This window comes from Eucyclogobius newberryi, unplaced genomic scaffold (genome assembly GCF_026437365.1).
Source record: "Eucyclogobius newberryi isolate DKJ021-1_F unplaced genomic scaffold, fEucNew1.0.hap1 SCAF_12, whole genome shotgun sequence".
Taxonomy (NCBI): Eukaryota; Metazoa; Chordata; class Actinopteri; order Gobiiformes; family Gobiidae; genus Eucyclogobius; species Eucyclogobius newberryi.
The window spans coordinates 19,001,310-19,021,190 of NW_027315746.1; the positions used below are offsets into that span (position 1 = coordinate 19,001,310).

General features: G+C 42.0%; 1 protein-coding gene across 3 annotated transcripts in view; it reads left to right on the top strand.

Moving 5' to 3' along the window:
- The window catches only part of ephb3a (eph receptor B3a), a 37,898-nt gene that overhangs the window by 15,186 nt on the left and 2,831 nt on the right, over window positions 1-19,881 (top strand). Inside the window, exons 4-15 of one of the 3 annotated variants that reach the window (XR_011926068.1) lie at window positions 1,625-1,780; window positions 6,872-7,207; window positions 8,607-8,731; window positions 9,818-9,974; window positions 10,133-10,241; window positions 10,536-10,588; window positions 11,091-11,213; window positions 12,972-13,219; window positions 15,447-15,662; window positions 16,349-16,498; window positions 17,470-17,663; window positions 19,371-19,442. Coding sequence is in view for 2 of the 3 variants with exons in the window: in XM_072441209.1 (XP_072297310.1) it covers window positions 1,625-1,780; window positions 6,872-7,207; window positions 8,607-8,731; window positions 9,818-9,974; window positions 10,133-10,241; window positions 10,536-10,588; window positions 11,091-11,213; window positions 12,972-13,219; window positions 15,447-15,662; window positions 16,349-16,498; window positions 17,470-17,663 (1,867 nt within the window). In the remaining variant the exon portion in view is untranslated. Of the gene's footprint in view, window positions 1-1,624; window positions 1,781-6,871; window positions 7,208-8,606; window positions 8,732-9,817; window positions 9,975-10,132; window positions 10,242-10,535; window positions 10,589-11,090; window positions 11,214-12,658; window positions 12,941-12,971; window positions 13,220-15,446; window positions 15,663-16,348; window positions 16,499-17,469; window positions 17,664-19,370; window positions 19,443-19,881 lie in introns of those variants that run through there. The other 2 variants (XM_072441209.1, XM_072441210.1) reach the window with 2 other exon arrangements.

Here is a 19,881-nt window from a genome sequence, read left to right on the forward strand (position 1 = left end):
CTGCCCTGTGACGAGGTTAATGGATTGAAGCAAGATCTTTAAAACAAACAAACAAATAAAACAAAATGACGATAGGCTCTGTATTAAAAGGCAAATAAATCTGTTCGCAGAGTAAAGAGGTTCAGTAAAATTGCAACCTTTTTACATCTCCGGCTCAATAAGGTGAGGTTTCCAATACTATCAGGTTCAGAGATTTTCCTAAAAGTGTCATTGTTGTGTAATTGGAGTGGAGAATTGAAAGACCACTTAGCCCTATCTAGTTAATCCCGTTCTCAAACACACACACGCACGCACAATACTAGGCTTTATGAGGTTCCATGCTGACACGGCAGATGTTTACCAGAGAACCCCGACATTTTACGGCGCACTGTAAAACTCTGCAGACCATTCACTACTAATCCTTTTTATCTCAATCCTGCTCTAGTCCGGGCTTAGACTGGCTTATCCTTAAGACTTGTATCAGGCAACCTTCTGCAGAATTCAAATTAATCTCTTCGCCGCTATATTCGCAGATTACCCAACAACTTTTCCTCAGTTTTATAAAACCCTAATTCTCAAAAATGTAAGGTGCCGTGTAAAGTCGTCGAACAGAATGTAATGATCTGCGAATCCCGTTGTTCAGTGGAATATAACACAATACTGACACCTTTTTATATTGTGTAAAAAAAAAAAAAGAGCAGAACTTCAATTCGATGATAGGAAAGAGCATTGTTAAATCTTTTGTGAGATGTTACAATTCGTCTGAACATTTTTTAGAAGACGCGATTAGATTGATAATTACATGCACTTTGCTATTTGACTTCTTTAAATATTAGATTGTGATATCTCACGCAAGATTCCAATGCCTTTAGAGCTATGGGAGAAGGTTTTATAGCTACAACAGGGATTGGAGAACATTACCAGTGACTTCTAAGTGATTGGAACCTGTGCAGTTTGATAAATGCAACAGTTAATATGGCAATTTGGCTCATTGTTCAACCCTAGAATATTAGTCAAAAACTACACATTGTAATAAAATCTGTATTTTTTTGTGTTCAGGGCTAAATATCTAGTTTTCCTGTAAAAATATGATATCAGCGCCTGAGAATGTTAAGATGTAAACAACTAGATTTAGTTTTATGGCCATCTTAAACCAAAGCGTTTGTAATTGGGTTCAAATAACTCATCAAATTCCCGCCCTTTCTGGTCCCTCTTCATTTGGACTGATTTATTGAGGTATTACGCCGCTATTTTGCATGTGTTGTGAGGGTTTGTTTGTGCGGTTTGGAGCGGGAAGGCCTCGGTCGAATGTGATTGATGGCTTTCGGGTGTATCCCTGTTCCTCAGAAGCGTTCTCCATTCCCATTTGTCTGACAACAGCAATCGCCTGTCAGCAATCTACAGCACGCTTATCCTCCTCTTCAGCACCAAACTTCACTGTCATCTGAACTCTCCTCTGCCTCTTTAGAAATAGATTAATGTCAGCTGTGCACGAAGAGGGGGATAAAAAGATGATGCATATGTTGAGATAAGATGCGCTGAAGTGTTTACCATCTTTGGTTTTTGTCATTAATACGTTTTGCATGGCAGCTGCACGGTTGGTCGTCTGACAGGTTTTTTTGATGTTGCTTTTTTGTTTCTGCAGCTTGCATTCCGGGGACTTTTAAATCCAAATTCGGATCGGCGTCCTGTGTCTTGTGCCCGGCCAACAGTCGCACCAGTGCCAGGGGCTCCAGCGTGTGTCCATGCCAAAATGGATTCTACCGCGCTGACAGTGACCCCCCAGAGTCTGCATGTACCAGTAAGTCATGCTATAAGCAACTTTGACTGTCAATGTTTGAAAAGTAAAAGGAAGGTCTTTGGGTTTTCTTATGTGCATTTATCATAGGTGGCAACAGTACTGAAGTTCACTACTCAACTTAAAGTACAATTAACTGTCTAAAAATGACTCTGGTAAAAGTACAAGCACAGATGAAACTCCTTTATATATTTATTTGTATTCCTTATTAAGAATATGAGAGGTTTTGTCTTTAAGAGTTTTTCTATTAAGAGGGTTTTTTAAAGCTTCCTATAAGTTATTTGTTCTTTTACTTCTGTATTTACTTGCGTGCAACATCGAAATTTCCCCATTGTGTGGACAAATAAAGGCTATCTTATGTTATGTTATCTTATCTTATCTTTATTGTGCATTCAAGTAAAAATTTAAAAAATAAAAACATACAGTTGATGGGATTGTGTTCAAAATGTAATGAATTGAATTATGGGCTAGACAAATGTTTTGATTCCCCCTATATTTTAGCGTGTTAACAATGATGAAGGTTAAATAAAAGTAGATTTGCAAAGTGCGCCCTGATATGGTCCTTCTCAGAGCGTTTATTTACCTGAGGAGCTAAAGCCAGGTCTATTCCTCCTCCTGTCTGATCACACACAGCTGTGATCTCACGCCACTAAAATATGATTCAGTTTGTTTAAGCATCTACCTGCACTGTCTCCACGGGAACGAGCTCCTCCTCTCTCACCTGCGTCCCTCGCTCGCCCCCGCAGCCCTTTTTTCCCTCTGTCCCGGTTCTTCTCGTGTTCACGCCACGGCCTTAGGTCCAATCAGCATATATTTCTTCCAACAGTTTGTGCGTGAGTCCACGAGTTCACGCAGCGGGATCAAAAGTTTAGTAGTGAAAAGTAAAGAAAGGCGAAGTGCCGCTGTACAACCACGCACTGAGACGCACATAAAATATGCAGATTTAAACAAAAGAAACAAGCCCATTTTGATCATGTAAGGAGTAGAAAGTACAGATTGCGATTAATAGTAAAGTACCCTACAAATACTTTGTTACTTGCCACCTCTGACATCTCTTTATCTGTGGTTAAATAGCCAAGCAAACATTTATATGGTATGGTGTAGTGTTCTTTTTTTTTAGATTTTGTTGCCTGTAGGCTTTATTAGATAGGAGAGAAGAGTGTGGATGAAATGGGGGATGAGAGAGGGGAGGACATGCAGTAAACTGTCAGAGTCAGGATACTAACTCACGACACTGCGGCCAGAGTTATTTCAAGCACACTTTTTAATGATATCGTTATCTGATGAAATTGCAATTATTATTTTGAGCAGTGATGGAAGAAGTACTCTATTTTGTTATTCATATTTAAGTTATTAAAAAAAATAAGGTAAAATGTAGTGCAGTTGAAAGTACAGATTCCTGCCCTCACATGTAGTTAAGTAAAAGCAAAAGTAAAATGGACTGAAGTAAAGTACAGTTACCTAAAAATATAGTACTTTTACTTTTGTACTAAGTTACTTTCCACTTCTGTCTGCTACATAATTGCACCGACAGATAGTTACATTTACATTTTGTTTTTCTCCAGTGAAAGCAAAATGCCAAACAGTATTTACTTGGAAAAGGATTATCCAAAGTCTTCTCTGATCTAATTAAGAAAATCATCCATCCAATATTGCAATATTGGGCGGTATCCAGTCCTTATGTATTCTGGGTGATTCCCCTTTTCTCATGGATCTGTTTCCATAAACATGTGCATTGGTCCTGCCCGCTGCCATCTGCAGGTCTTGGATCATGAGAGTTGCTTCGCTTGGTTTCTGTTTATTGTCTTCAAGGGTCAGCTCCAGACTTGTTGTGTTTCCATCCCCAAAGCTTTTATATGTTCATATTTTATCTTTGAGTGGAGTCATATGAGATCCCTATTTGAGATCTGTCTGCACCCTGTGATGGAGGGTGACATGTGCGGTGTTGAATGTGTAAACTCACCCCTGGGAGCCTTTTGTCACATCACCACACGCCCACAGCCCACTGTCCTGTCCAGACTGCGCTCACAGGAACACAGTGGACTCGGAGCAGTCAGCCCGGGACACCTCGGACTTTGCTCCCTGACAGTTCCCTCGCCCCCCTCTGTTCTGTCGCAGCCCACTGGCACACGGCCTTTGTGCCAGGGAGCGCTGCAGCCAGTCGATGTCCGGCGGCCTGGGCCCAGCGTGAGTGTGCGGCGGGTGTCCAATTAAAGCGGCCCCCATTCTGAACTGTGTTGGCTTAATTAGGAAGGACAGGGTCTGTAATGTGCAGCTCCGGGCTGGCAGTGGATCTATTGTGAGTTTCAGCGCTCTTTGACACTACATAGGCCATCTCAAGCTGGGGAGGAAGTACCACTGAGGCCATCAGAATATTTGTTAGAATTTGACTATTGAAATAATCTTTTACCTTTTTAATAATCGTCATCAGATTTTACAGAATCATTAAATCAAAATGTGAAAATGTATGATTTTTTGTTTTAATCAATACACATTCTCCATATAGAATTCCACTGTCATTAAATGTTTACTTGTATCTGGTTAAAATTTCAATGGTTTTATTTGTTGACTAAAAATGACTTGCTGAATAGTCGACTATTGAAAGAATTGTGTGTTGATAAGAGTTTTATTCTGCATATTGACCTATTCTGGTTAGTTAGTGGAGCCACATATTCTGAAATGAATGTGATTCTTATATTAGTTTAGCAGTCTTTCTAAAATGTGAATGCTCTAGAACAACTTATTGGCCCTAGTTGTAAGCATGCTGCTCATTTAGTTTGATACGCTCTGGTATCTCTGATGTGGGATATGTTAGGTCCTGAATCCAGCATCATAGAGTCACAAGACAGTACATTTGTTTGTCCACCTCAAGCACAGACACATGTTGAGGGCTGCATCAGAAAAGTTTTTTAAAAATCACTAGAATCTATTTTAGGTGAAGTGTCACCGCTTGTCACAGGACTCAAGTCCAAGTCAAGTTCCCAGGTCACCCAGTAACTGTGAGAAAACCTTTCAAAGCTTTGCACTAGACACTGATGATTCACTGAATGCTTTTCTCCCATTGCAGTTGTCACGATTATTGTGTTGGGCACGAGTGTGGACAATATATTGTATTCTTAGAACAGCTGTGTTCTGCTTGTGCATGACAACTTGTATTTACTCGGTTTTTGTAACAGTTTATTTATTCATTGCACTGTGTTCCCTGTTGGCATGTTTTGGTGTCCTTTGCTCTGTTGCATTTGTCATTTTGTACATGGAGAGCATTCGGTTGTAATAAGCACAACATTCAGCGCACGATTCAGGGCTGCAGTTATTTATCACAATATTACAGCAATTCAAGACACTGTTTTAATTTGTATAGCTTCTGTATCTTTGATAAAAGCTAAAATGTGTCAAAATACCCAATTGAAATGAAACATAGAGGTGCTCTGGAGATGCCCTGGTTGTGAATGATGTCCCAACATGCATCTGGGTGCATTTAGATGGCCTATGTTATTTATGTCAGCTATGGCCATCAGTGCTGTTGTGCCACTGTTGACTTTGTGGCTCACTGGGAGCTGATCATTTGTTTAGCTACACTGGCTGTTTTATGGTCACCGTTTCTGCTGAAATGTGTCATGGACAATTGAAAATGCAATGAAGTAAAAAAAAATGAAACTTTCTTGTTGCTGGTTTCCCATTGCACAGGAAAATATGTTTTACAGCAAGAGGGTTTGAGCATCAGGGCCGTTTCTTGGTCGATTAGTGCCTCTGTGCAAGATGTTCCTTAGGGGCCCTTACTTTGCCAATTTGAAAGATTCCTTTTTCTATTTATCAATGTTCATGCTACAATCCACAATAAAGGGATATATAAATACTTTACTTTGTTGACCCCGAGGCAAATTCAACTGAAGAAACCTTTTCACTGGGCTTCTAACTAGCTCAGACAAAGGTCTCGGTGCAGCTCAGCAGAAGGACCTATAAGTTAGAATCAGCAGCTCAGTTTGACGAGAGCCCTCAGGACAAAAGACTGTGTGTCCAGCAGCCCGGTAATCCCAGTGTTGAACAAATGATACCATTTTAACTCGGTTTCAGTTCGAGGGAAAAGATTTCATAGTTGATTATTGGGATACCACAGTGATCATGAGAGCTCACTTTTTTTAGACAATAGTAGCAATTTCTTTATTATTATCTTGTAGTCTTATTTTTATCCGTAAACTGCTGTTCACAAATGATTTTCATCAAATCTGACTGAGCTGTTTTTCAAAGAATAGTGCAAAAATGTCAGTCTGCAGGTGAGCAGCGCTGGACTTTCAGCTGCAACTGAAAGGCATTGTTTGCATACTTTATCATGGAGCATTTTTCTGTTTTCATTTATTTATTTATTATTAAATTGAAGAATCGCGTATAATTTTCCTTCCACTTTAAAGTGGCATTACTCTTTTAACAAAAAAAGCCAATATAATGTATTCAAGTTTGTGGTCGTGACGTGACAAAATGTGGAAAAGTTCCAGGGGTATGAATAAGTTTAAAGCTACTTTGTGTCATATAATGTGATTTTCTATTTAGGTATCAATAGTTGTTCAATTTAATATTTTTTTTTTTTACAAGTATTCTTTGGATAGTAGATTTTAGGAATCTACTATCCACAGAATACTTGTAATTGTACTACTTCAGTATGATGCCTGCTTTTGGCGAGGACCTGTGGCTGTGGCCTGCATTTGCAGCTTAAGCTAGGAAACAATACCGATATGAAGGAAATTGGTGTAAATCTAAATGCATGTTGTGAGTAGGTGTTCAAATGAAAAACACAGACTATATTAATTATGATGTTAATTTAATTAAAATCTGGGTTTTCTGAGAATGCACAATGAAGCTCATTTATTACCGCCTCTACACTAAAAGTAGGTGGGTGTTTAAATGAGCTTCATTGGCACAAAATACCTCAAAGAATTCTGTTAAACACAATCACAGTTCAAGCCATTGATATATCTCAGCAAATGTCTGTATTTAAATGAGCTATGATTGCATTTTACAGCGAAAATACTGTTAGGCTTTGTTGCTCTTTTTACATAACCAATGTAAATGTAATACTTAATTTTGCTTGTTTGGCAGCGATCCCATCAGCTCCTCGAAACGTCATCTCCAGCGTGAACGAGACCTCCCTGTCCCTGGAGTGGGAGGAGCCTGACGACATGGGTGGGCGGAGTGACCTGGTCTATAACGTTGTGTGTAAGAAGTGCCTTCGTGACCGGAGCCCCTGCACGCGCTGTGACGACAACGTGGACATCGCCCCTCGTCGTCTGGGGCTGAGGCAGAAGAAGGTGGTGGTCCGAAACCTCCAGGCCCACACCAGATACAGCTTTGAGGTCCAAGCTGTCAATGGGGTCTCTGGGAAGAACCCCACGTCACCGCGTTATTCCACCGTCAACATCACCACCAACCAGGCTGGTCAGTAACGCTGATCTGCCAATAGCATTATGTGTGTCCACAAAGTGAGCTAATTCATAGAGCCGACCAGTCAATAACACTTAACATGGGCATGAGACACACTGGTTAGTGGATATACGGCGTTCAGTCAATGTCAGTCTGGCTTTAATGAACTCTTGTTATCTCACAGTATTTTCAGTGAAAATGACACACTCTCCTGCGCCGTTCCCATTTAGACACAAAATGTAAATTATACTTTCTACCCCCGGAGTCAGCATTTAGCACACTGACAAGTGGCCGTTTTATATTACATCTCTGACAATGTCACCTTTCAGAGACTTTGAATTCGCAGCGTCATCATCAACCAAACAGCTGGGGCCCCCTCAACACGGCTGCAGGCGCTTCCCTCACTTAACCCGCTCTTAATCCGCCGTTTACAAAGCCACGACAAAAACAGGCATGATAGTCGCATTCACAAATCAATAAAGAGCAGAACAGCGAAGGTGACACATGCTGCGCTACGGCAGAGGAAGTTTGAATAATCATTATCTCACTCTGACTTCAAAGAGGAGGGTTGATCTTGTGAGGAGGAGGGATTGTCACAATATCACATTTTAGTGCTACGATTATTGTGAGAAGAAACATCACAAAACTTTTCTTTCATTCACATGTCTTATATATACTACTATTCCTCTATGTGGATGATAAATTATGTGACATAAATGGGCTGATTATTTTGGGACCTGAATAATCATTATTGATTAAAGGGACCCAACTTTAGGTTATTCTAGTTAAACTGAATGCCCTTTACATTATGCATATTATTGTAAAAGTAGAGTCTGTAAGACAAGAACCTATGAATTTTACAAAGCATTTTGTTTGATAAGAACAACAAAAGAAGCCACTGTCAGGCAGGCACACACCATCATCCATATGAACCATTGTTAGATGAGAATCGTGGGATTACTGGAAAAAGGGAAAATAAGTGGATATTGATAAAAACTACATGAGACCTTCTCAGACTGTTGTTTTTGTGTCATAGTGCAATATCAGAGTGACTTAGTGAGCGGGGCTCATGTTCCTGACTCATGGTTAGAGGTGGACAATATACCAAAATGTTGATATTATCATGCATGTTGTTTTGTAAACTCTCAAATAAGTGTATAAGGTGATATTTCTGCACTTTGATTAACTGTAGAGAAATGTTACATTAAACCTCAACTAATACGTTTAATAATATGATTTAACACAATATTGTATATATCGTTTTCGGCATTACTCAAAAAATAATTATCGAGATATTCATTTTTGTCAATATCGTCCAGCCCTATTCATGGTTCAAAATAAGGTCTTTTAAGCCAACAATATTCCCGGATGTGCTGTGAAACACTCATTTAAACCCCATTGTGTCCACCAACAGCTCCCTCCGCGGTGCCCACTGTCCATCTGATGCGCTCCACAGCAGACACCCTCAGCCTGTCATGGCTGCCCCCAGAGAAGCCCAATGGGGTCATCCTCGATTACGAGATTAAATACCACGAGAGGGTAAGCACTGACTTTGGACTTAATCATCGAGAAACCAGCCTTTTAAAAGAGCAACATTTAAATGTATAATGCTAATATGCAAATAAGCAGAGTGTTTTTGTGCCGATTCAAGTGAAGTTAAAGAACCTTTGTGAATATTTAAGATGGAGATTTCTTCTTTCCATTTAGCACTTTCTCATGCTAGTTATCATGCTTGGGGGGGAGAAAAACTACAAGGACTAGTTTTTAGATTTATTTTCTATTGTGTTCTGTAGAGACACTGCCAAAGGAGCACTGCAGTCAAACACAGGTCTATCATAGACAGTTGCTCTTTTGTCCAGCTCTTAACAAGATCTTATTCTTTATTTAGACATTGTCAGGGAAGTTCAAACAATGTAATTAGAATACTGGCCCAGTTTGATCACAATCTTGATTAAAAAGTCAATAGTTGTTTGCAAATGTTAGATCTCTGCTAAACCCAATTAGCGGTCTCTGCTAGTACATTGTCAGTGATATCCAGTGTTGTTTTAGAAAAATAAGCATCACATCAATATTAATTCACTTAGGAATATGATGCTGCATTGAATTTAAAATGTGCTTGAGGCTATTTCATTTGCACTGAGCTCATAGTAAGAAATGAGAAGTGATTTCGACAAGTGTAGCTGTAAAATGATGAAAAAAGCGGATGATGCTCTGGAGGATGTTTATGAATATTTGTATAATGTTGTGAAATATTTCCTTCCACTATACAAGGTGACATGTAAATGAGCATTCAAAAATGATAAACTAACATTGACCACATATGCTAATTTAAAATGCACATAACCGCACACAATGAAGCTGATGGTTTTCTGCAACAACCTCAGAAGGGAAATGCCAAAAGAAAATCAGAATTACTTTTCATAAGAAAGGGCAACAAGTCAGGTTAGTATCCGTGTTAACAAATGCAAATGGCAACTCCAAAAAAGGCTCTCCAAAATGTCAGCTACCTCACTTTCAGATTAGGTAATTGATCAATTTAGCGCGTGTTTTGTCGCTTGTGAATCGTAATTATTTTCCAAATTAAGCTCGCCCCAATGAGCCTGATTGCCGTGTGTTGATTCCCAGGGACAGGCCATGTCTCACACGGTGACATCTCAGCACAGCTCGGCCAAAGTGGAGGGTCTGCGCACCGCCACGCCCTACGTGGTCCAAGTCAGGGCGCGCACGGTCGCCGGGTACGGTCGCTACAGCAACCCCATGGACTTCAGCACCGGCCTGGATAGTAAGCCCCTGCGTCTCCACTGACTCTGCTAATGAGTGTTTGGCTTAATAGTTTTTTACTGCTTCTTTAATTAGTAACCATTAGCGACGCACCCCAGACCTCCTCTAATCGCCCTCAGTGCTGTTATTTACTGTGTGTGTTTGTGTGTTTGTGTGTAGGTGATCCGCAGAAGTCTGTCCAGGACCAGCTCCCGCTCATCGTTGGCTCTGCCTCCGCGGGTCTGGTTGTCATTGTGGCGCTGGTGGTTATCGCCATAGTCTGCCTGAAGTAAGTGTTTTTGATATTTAGATTATTTATTATTGACTGCCCCGAACTACGCATTTCATTTTGTTAATTAGACACTGAACAAAGTGCCTCATAAAAGTTGAATGCACTTTCAAAGAGGTTATAGTGAATCGTTGGTACAAAAAGAATAACTCAGCAGGATTTCTTCTTCCAGTCTGGAGGTGAAGTTGTTCTGTCCTTGTCCTTTTTGAAACATGTAGTTGTGTGTAGTCTTGGCTGGACATCGCTGAGGCCTGATGATCTGAATGTGACTGAAAGAACACGTGTTGTTTACAGGAAGCAGCGGAGCGGCTCAGAGCTGGAGTACACGGAGAAACTGCAGCAGTACAGTGAGTCTGTGTTTCACTTAGGGATGGTCTCACCATGGTATTTTAGTCATGCCAGTACAGTTAGCTGTCTGATTAAATCAATTATACGATCAGCTGAGGCAGAGGCAGGAAACAGGCTTGGGTTTGCTCAGAGGAATGCCAGACAGATCCTCTGATGTGATAATAAGGTTCAAATATAACACTGACAAACGTTGATTTTATCGTAATAGGATCTTTGAAGAATATTCTGTGCAAAAGACAATGATAGGGAAATGCATAAATGCCAAATGACAGTTATAATTCAGTTTATAATTTAAGTAGCATATAAAAACTGTTTCACAAGACATACGGTAGTTTCCAAATTGACATTTAACTACTTAACTACTTTAACTACAACTAGCGCACTTTGAACATTATTAAATTCCCAGAGCAAAGGAAATGTAGTATTTTTAGTCTGTTTTATCTGGGATTAGTCCGGTCTTCTTACGTCGTTGCTAAGATAACCTTGTTTTCTCTCTCTCAGTTTCTCCTGGCGTCAAAGTCTACATCGACCCGTTTACTTACGAAGATCCCAATGATGCTGTGCATGAGTTTGCCAAAGAAATAGACATCTCTTGTGTGAAAATTGAGGAAGTCATTGGCGCAGGTAAAGAACACGGTTGTTTCGGTCCCTTGGTTGATAAAAGATTTCTTTGAACTTAAAGCCTATATGACAGGTTCTCTGGTTTTTCTAATTATGATTTAGTTTGGTAGGATAGAAACTGTCGTCAATATTTAAATTTTTACTTCCGTTAAGTTGCAGTTTGTGAAAAATAAATTTAAAATGACTGTAAGTAGAGCTAACAGAATCCCCCTGTGATGTCATCAATATGCGACGTGCCATTGAAAACACAGACAATTTACACTGAACGCATACACTTTTTGACAGTTTAAGCAATCATTCAACAAAATAAAGGTATTACATGGTATTATTGTTTGTCAAATCATAACTGTTGTGTAATTTATATGGATGTTGGCTCTTGTTTTCTTTTTTTTTTTTTTTTACTATTTATTGTTTTTGAAACACACAGCAACAAAAAATACATAACACAAAATGACCTGTTTAAAGGTTTAGGGAAGAAAATTAAAGGTTGAATGGACAATTTTTTTTGACCCAAATCTATGTCTTATTTCCTCGTGGCGTGGACTGCCGATTAGTCCTGCCACGTATCAATCATAAAACGCACCTATCGCTCACCTGCAGCCGCGTGTGGGCTCGTCCCCACGAGCAGCACGTTCCCGCGTGTCTAAGCGCATTGATCTATCATAATATAGTTCCCTCAGTGTACGGGACAAAATTAAGACGGAGAAAGACAGTTCGAGCTGACTCAGAAGAAGACGGAAATCTACGGGAGACGAGAGATGTGATGCGATCTTTCGCGCTAATAAACAAACGCACGTGTGTGTTGTATCAGTCCACACGGGGGAGTTCTCAAGTCGCCGAAAAATCGTCCATTGCGCCTTTAAATAATGAGAGGAGAAGAAAAAAATAAATTGATAATAATAATAATAATAATTATATATATATATATATATATACATATATATTTATTTATACATACATAGATGTACAAATTTAAGTACAAAGTAAGGCTCTTGTTTTCAGTAGGGTTGCTAGGTAACAGTTGTGGAATTACCTCTACCTATGTCATATTTGCTACCCATTTCCAACCAGGAAGTGCAATTATAAATTTTACAAAAATTGTCCAACTGGGGACAACAGTTTTGTCAAATCTGAAATATATTTGTGTTCACCACTTTAGTGAAATGTGTAATCTAACCTGTCCTATAGACTTTTAAGTGCTGCATAAAGCCTTAAAGTAGTGTGTACTACTGCAGCCTCTTTGAGTTAGGATCCAGACCCTGCATGTGAGCTGCAGGTGCCAGGGAAAGAAGGGAAATCTCGCTAGCTTCTCCTGCCTGTGTGTCTCTTTATTATTTTCAAGCAGCATGCTGTGTCCTGACTCCACCTTAATTGACAGTCTGCTTCTGCTCGTTCAACTATCCTTCCCCTCTTTTCTCTTTGTTTTGTACCACTGCCGTCCTGCAAAGGCACCAAATGCAAAACGCCCAAGTTCCTCTCTCGCCCACTCTCGCCCTGCACTGCTCCCAGATTGCACGCTCGATCGATAATGCTCACTCCTTCCCTCCCTAACATTTTTAACCCCTGACATGAAGCCTTTCATTACTCCACCTCCTTGGCTATCCACAGAAACCCCAGGACTTTTACAGAAGTCCATTCCCACTCTTCAATATTCCATCAGTGCGTTCCAAACACTTTTCCCGACACCTCGCTCACTCAAATCCCTATCCCGGTCACCCTCACCCCCACCCCCTCCTCCCCCTCCTTTTTACTCCACTACAGGTGAGTTTGGAGAGGTGTGCAGAGGTCGGCTAAAGCACGCAGGACGCAGGGAGATGGTTGTGGCTATAAAGACGCTGAAAGCTGGATACACTGAGCGCCAGAGGAGGGACTTCCTAGCAGAGGCATCCATCATGGGCCAGTTTGACCATCCCAACGTCATTCGTCTGGAGGGAGTGCTGACCCGGAGCTGTCCCGTTCTGATTATCACAGAATTCATGGAGAACGGTGCTCTGGATTCCTTCCTTCGGGTAAGTTTGGCAAAAGGTGCGCTCCACAAACAGCTGCTACAGACGATTACTTGTGTGTGGTTATCAAAGGGCTGGGCTCAAAGACAGTGACTCGCGACACCTCTGGGTTATCGACATGTTTCACTCAGAGTGAAGCGCCTGAGGCGGTCGCTCACTGAGTGATAGAGATTAAATGTGCAATATAACGCCTGGAGACAGGCATACTGTCTCGGCTCGATGTGACTGACTGAAGCTGACAGCTTTACAAATCTACAAACTCCAAAAGGTGCCACACTCCAAACTTATGGATGAGTCCTACATCAGTGATCAGTGTAAGCCCAGGCCCTGTACCTTCACACAGAGCTCAGCAAATGACTCGTGAGAAATGAGGTGTCACACCACACATTCACAACTGCATGGGGCCATTTTATGTCATTTACATTCAATAAAATACGTTTTCCTGCCTGACTGCGCTGTGAAGAACTCTACTTACTGGAGCTATTAGAGTGGTTACGGTTACTTAATGCTCGCGCTGAATCGATGATGTGCTGCAGCTTTTAAAAAGCAGTTCATTCTCCTGATGAAACCACGCTGTTTTTACCAGGCGTCAGAAAGTTTATTATTGACTGGCTTCATACCACTGCAATCAATGCTCATGCTGCAGATGGATATTGAAGTCTCAGCTTTAGTATACCTTAATTTAATTAAATTCATCAACCATTTTCTATCCTCAAGAACATTACATTGTGTCTATGCAAACTGCAACACCTTCAGAATAAAATCAATTCATGTTCCAAACAAACAAATACACAGAAGCTTCTTCTTTTGAAGAACTTTTGACATTGATTCTTTATTTAGTTATAAAAAGTACCTTCAAGACACTCACCCATACATTTACAAACCAGTGTACGCGACTCCGGATCAGACCGGCCAACCAAGGCTGCTAGTCAGAGAAGTGTGTTTGAGAGAGAATATGACCATTCTATTACTGAGCTACTGTAGCAACTTATTTAGTCAAATGCTTTTAAATGAAATAAATAATAAATATATATTTTGAATCTTAGGGTCCACCTTCTTCTTTCCCGCTGCACTTGGTCATTTCTCTAAAACTATGCTTTAAGTAAAAACCGTGCCCGGGCGTGTGAGTGCTGCTCTGTGTAATGAGGGGAGTACAGAGTTAACTGGCTTATGTACAGTCTGTGCGTGTCAGGCACATGAAAGCTCCTCCAGCAGCAGAGCCGTATGGGGAGGTAAGGGGAGGGACGCACAGAACACACACCCCTTGTTCCACACGCAGCGCTCGTTTGAAGGGCTGCTATGAATCATGTCTGTTTATACACCAATCCATCCCTGCTCGTTTGGCCGACTGTCGTGATCCGGGAGTGCACGAGAACAGAGCTACAGAATGTTTATAGGTTTGTCATGCCACATTTTTCTAATCGTGAAGTCGGGATTCGATTGGGTTGCAATTTGGCTGTTTTCATATTCATATTCAGGTCATGGATAGGAAAGACATTTTCACATTTTACTCGTTAATTGTGTATCGACAAACAATTGATTTGCTTCATTCCCACGTATCATATTTCATTAACGCTCATAAGTCATTAATGATTTGCTAGTCTGTCTACAGCACTAACAAAAGCATGTCTGTCTGTGGTGGAGAATTGTAAATTAAATCCTGAACGGCCTAATCTTTCATTTGTTTCAAGCTTCCCAAATGTTGATATAAAAGGCCAAATACTGCAGATCCAGGAGTTTTGGATGGGGAAATAAGCTCTGAGCTACACGCCACTCTAATTCATTTGACGGGCCAAGTTTGCTTTAATGTTCACGACACAAAAATGCAAACAAAGCTTTTGCCTGAAAGAATTTGTGTTAACAACCATGTGGCAGTGCCAATCTGCAGCGAGTTTGTCGCTCAGAATAAGAAACGACCTGCTGTAGCTGCCATGGATCAGTGTTTGTGTCAGGGCCGGGATAGAGTCGTAATGCTTTTAGTGCCTCTGTGAAGTGTCTAATTAATCAGCTAATTGGAAAGCATCCGTGAAAAGGTCAGCTGCCAGAAAGAGTCTGCAGCGGTCATGAAGCATTATGACAGATGTCATGTTTATGTCACTCTCTGACTGACCGCCCGTTGCCCTCTTATCTCCCTCACAGTGGCTAATGCTCCCATTCCTCTATTTTTCAACACTGCCTGTGCCTGCAGCCCTCACCCACATTAACAGCTCTAACTGCTCTGTTGGCACAGTTGAACGACGGGCGCTTCACCATGACCCAGCTGGTTGGCATGCTGCGTGGCATTGCCGCGGGGATGAAGTACCTGTCAGACATGAACTACGTGCACAGAGACCTGGCCGCGCGCAACATCCTGGTCAACAGTAACCTGGTGTGTAAAGTGTCCGACTTCGGCCTGTCGCGTTTCCTGGACGACACGTCTGCAGACCCCACCTACACGAGCTCCCTGGTGAGGACATCACATGCTTTTATTCAACACACATTTATTTATTCAATTATTATTTATAACATGCCAGTGTAGGAGCAACTAAATTATAACCTTGTTTAAGTTAAAAACAAATACAGACAAGCTTTGTTAACAGTATCTTGATCTTAGTTGTCGGGGGAGGGGCGTGATGACACTCTCAGTTCAGCTCCATAGTCAAAAAATATCTTCTACAGGACGCATACTCTGTTTGACTGTGATAAAGACTTTGGTCTGGTTCAGCCCTGCTTTAGCTCTGATATTAACCTTGTGAACAATCATCTGGTTCTTTAATGAATAAAGATGTTTTGAGTGTGGCCTGCTGTGCCCTGGATCCAAGCCCTGCAGGCGTTACTCTGTCTCTGTGTATTGGCTTATGCAGTTCATTATGTTCAGAGTTATGTCATAGATAAGCAAACCGACTTAATCAGCACAATAATGTCACTGGGAATCTTAGCTGTTAGTTTTATTAATACTTTCAGTTCCCCTGGCGGTTTGTAAGCTCTGTGTTTAATTGAGCTTGTTAATACGCACCCCTTCACTCGTTACACATATGTGTGACTGCTCATGTGTGCCAATATTTGCACATGAGACATCCGCCTGATAAATCTGCATCTTGAGTGTTATTTTCTTGCTCAAACCTATCTCTCTGTGGTTGTACTTTTCTGCAGGGAGGAAAGATACCCATTCGGTGGACTGCTCCAGAGGCGATTGCGTTCAGAAAATTTACCTGCGCCAGTGACGTGTGGAGCTACGGCATCGTTATGTGGGAAGTGGTGTCCTACGGGGAGAGGCCATATTGGGATATGAGCAACCAAGATGTAAGTTCCCCTGACAGATGCATCTTTTTTAGACAGTTTTGAGAGTCTAGACTGTTGAGACGTTCCACAGTGAAGTCGGTCAGCTGGTTGTAGTGTTTATCTTCTCACAGCAGATGCAAGTGCAGCTGTGATCCTGTGTTATAGTTTTAGAGTGTCGTCCACAAATCCATAAGCTTAAGCCCCTCTGCTTTCCTCACACACTCTCTCTGGCTGTTTTATGGCTGCTGTTACCTACAGCGCACAGACATTGTTCCTATAGCATTCAGCCAGGACGTGGAATCAAGAAAAATTCCTACTTTCAGAAATGCGCTGAAGCACTGTGATTCTCTGTGGGATATCTGGCTTTTATTGTTGCTTTCAAAAGACAGTTGTAACGCTCATAGCAATAAAGTGAAAAGCAGGCAGAAATGAAAAGGTCCAGAAATGTATGTGTAACTTTCATAACAAAACCCACATGCAGTAATTAAAGCTTCAAAGTGGAGCCCATGTGTTGTTCCCAATAGTCTTTGTGGCTCAGGCATAGCTCAATAAGCAACAGAATCAACAAATACTAGATATAAACAGAGGTGCGCACTGAAAACAAGTACCACAGAAATCAAAAGAGAAGCAGCAGAGAGAAGCTGTACCTTACCATTGTTGTGTGGAGCTAAACCCACAGTGCAGCCGCCAAGCTTCACTAAACCAACGACATATGCTTTTGTCCGCAGTTCCTATTGTCTTTCACAACGCTCACTTTCAGATTGACAGCTTTGAAAGACTTTTTAAAAAAATGTTTGCATATTTATATAAATATGCACAAAAGATTTTTGGAGTACTTGACAGCAAAGTAAAGCAGCAGAATAAAAGCAGGACAACAATACACAATTAAGTGGCATTTACTGTCAAATTATCAAATTTACTACAAAAATGGTCTACTTTTTTGTATTTCCGATCAAATGTAACACACTTGCTGACATGGGTACATTTTTCAGGTGATGACAGCTGTTGAGCAGGACTACCGGCTTCCCCCGCCCATGGACTGCCCCATGGTGCTGCACCAGCTCATGTTGGAGTGTTGGATGAAGGAGAGAAATCTAAGGCCTAAGTTCTCACGCATCGTCAACACGTTAGACAAGCTGCTCCGTAACGCAGCCAGCCTCAAGATGGTGACCAGCACCTACTCAGGGTGAGGATGTTAAGCATGTACTGTTTTTAGATAAGTCTGACCAGTGAAGTTAATGATGGTTAATCATTGGCTCAGATTCAGGAGGTGGACCATGCCTCAACCTCCTACTCCTCCTCCTGCAACTACTCCTCCACTCTTCCACCACCAGAAGCCCTATTTATATATTTATACAGGTCTAGCTGAGCATCTCTGTTTGTCTCTCCTCTCTCGACCCGACCCAGCCTCATGTCTCAACCACAGAGCTTCTCAAAGGGGGGGACGCGCCCGTGTCTGCTTCTGTGCCCCTCACCCATGTCTGCCTCTGTGCCCCTCACCCATGTTTGCCTCTGTGCCCCTCACCCATGTCTGCATCTGTACCTCTCACCCATGTCTGCCTCTGTACCTCTCACCCATGTCTGCCTCTGTACCTCTCACCCATGTCTGCCTCTGTGCCCCTCACCCATGTCTGCCTCTGTACCTCTCACCCATGTTTGCCTCTGTACCTCTCACCCATGTTTGCCTCTGTACCTCTCACCCATGTCTGCCTCTGTGCCCCTCACCCATGTCTGCCTCTGTGCCCCTCACCCATGTCTGCCTCTGTACCTCTCACCCATGTCTGCCTCTGTACCTCTCACCCATGTCTGCCTCTGTGCCCCTCACCCATGTCTGCCTCTGTACCTCTCACCCATGTCTGCCTCTGTATCTCTCACCCATGTCTGCCTCTGTGCCCCTCACCCATGTTTGCCTCTGTGCCCCTCACCCATGTCTGCCTCTGTGCCCCTCACCCATGTTTGCCTCTGTGCCCCTCACCCATGTCTGCCTCTGTACCTCTCACCCATGTCTGCCTCTGTGCCCCTCACCCATGTCTGCCTCTGTACCTCTCACCCATGTCTGCCTCTGTACCTCTCACCCATGTCTGCCTCTGTGCCCCTCACCCATGTCTGCCTCTGTACCTCTCACCCATGTCTGCCTCTGTGCCCCTCACCCATGTTTGCCTCTGTGCCCCTCACCCATGTCTGCCTCTGTACCTCTCACCCATGTCTGCCTCTGTGCCCCTCACCCATGTCTGCCTCTGTACCTCTCACCCATGTCTGCCTCTGTGCCCCTCACCCATGTCTGCCTCTGTACCTCTCACCCATGTCTGCCTCTGTACCTCTCACCCATGACTCCAGGGGCATGGATTCATATTTTATCTCCAGATACATATTTTATCTCCAAAGGGGGGGCACCAGAAACATTTTGAGAAGTTCTGCTCTATCATCTTCACCCTAACACATCACATCTAAAGAAGGGGGTTCTGATCGGCTGGGCTGATCACCTGAGACGGAGCCCCCATCCTGAGTCTCTACCCAGTCAACTCTAATCGATCTATCACTGATGTCATCATCATCGCCATCATCATCACTAATATCAATATTCTCTTGTATTCCATTGTTGTGGCGTGGTCCTTGCTAGTGGAATAACAAGTGTGAAAACTAGACTGGATATGCAATTTCAGTGAAGCCTTTTAATCGCATGACATTGGACTATTTTACATTATTCACATAATCAGAGCTTATGACTATAATATTGTTTTTAGCAACAGGAATAATAATCCAATACATACTGTACAATACTGTGATGAAGGTGATATTGTTTATTCAGTTCAAATGTTTTCAGTTGTATTGCAGACTGAAACATGATGCAACTGGTTGTCTCTGACCTGTGTGAAATCGCTCTGTGTCGCAGTGATGGCTGTGGAGCATGAGGGATGGAGATGAGTAGGGCTCAGCCTCTGGGCACTTGGAATAACATGTCATGGTAAAAAAAATTATGTCACCTAAAAAGAGCTGGCTGCTTGAGTTTGGTTTGTTCTGTGTAGATGCAGAAGCATCGCTCATTGAGCTGAGAGCTCAGCCCGACAGACAGACTCACTCACTCACTCTGCTCTCACTCTGGAAACAGTCTCATTGATAAGTAACTTGTGTTTCATGTGTGAGAACCTTTCTCTATTTTTTAACTAAAATGATACAGCCAGCTGACATTTGTGTTTTGAAGCTAGTGCTTGGCAATATTTCAATGGTCTGGACAATGCATTTTCAAATTTAGTTGTTTTGGCTACCATCCAGAAGTCATTGTGTCTTAGCTAGAATTGATTTTGGCCTTAAGGAGGAGCTTGATTAGAACTGCCCCTGGGGAAGAGTTTACCTTGCCCTTGTTTAGTTACTAGACTGGTTTACATGGGCCAGTCATGGAAGAA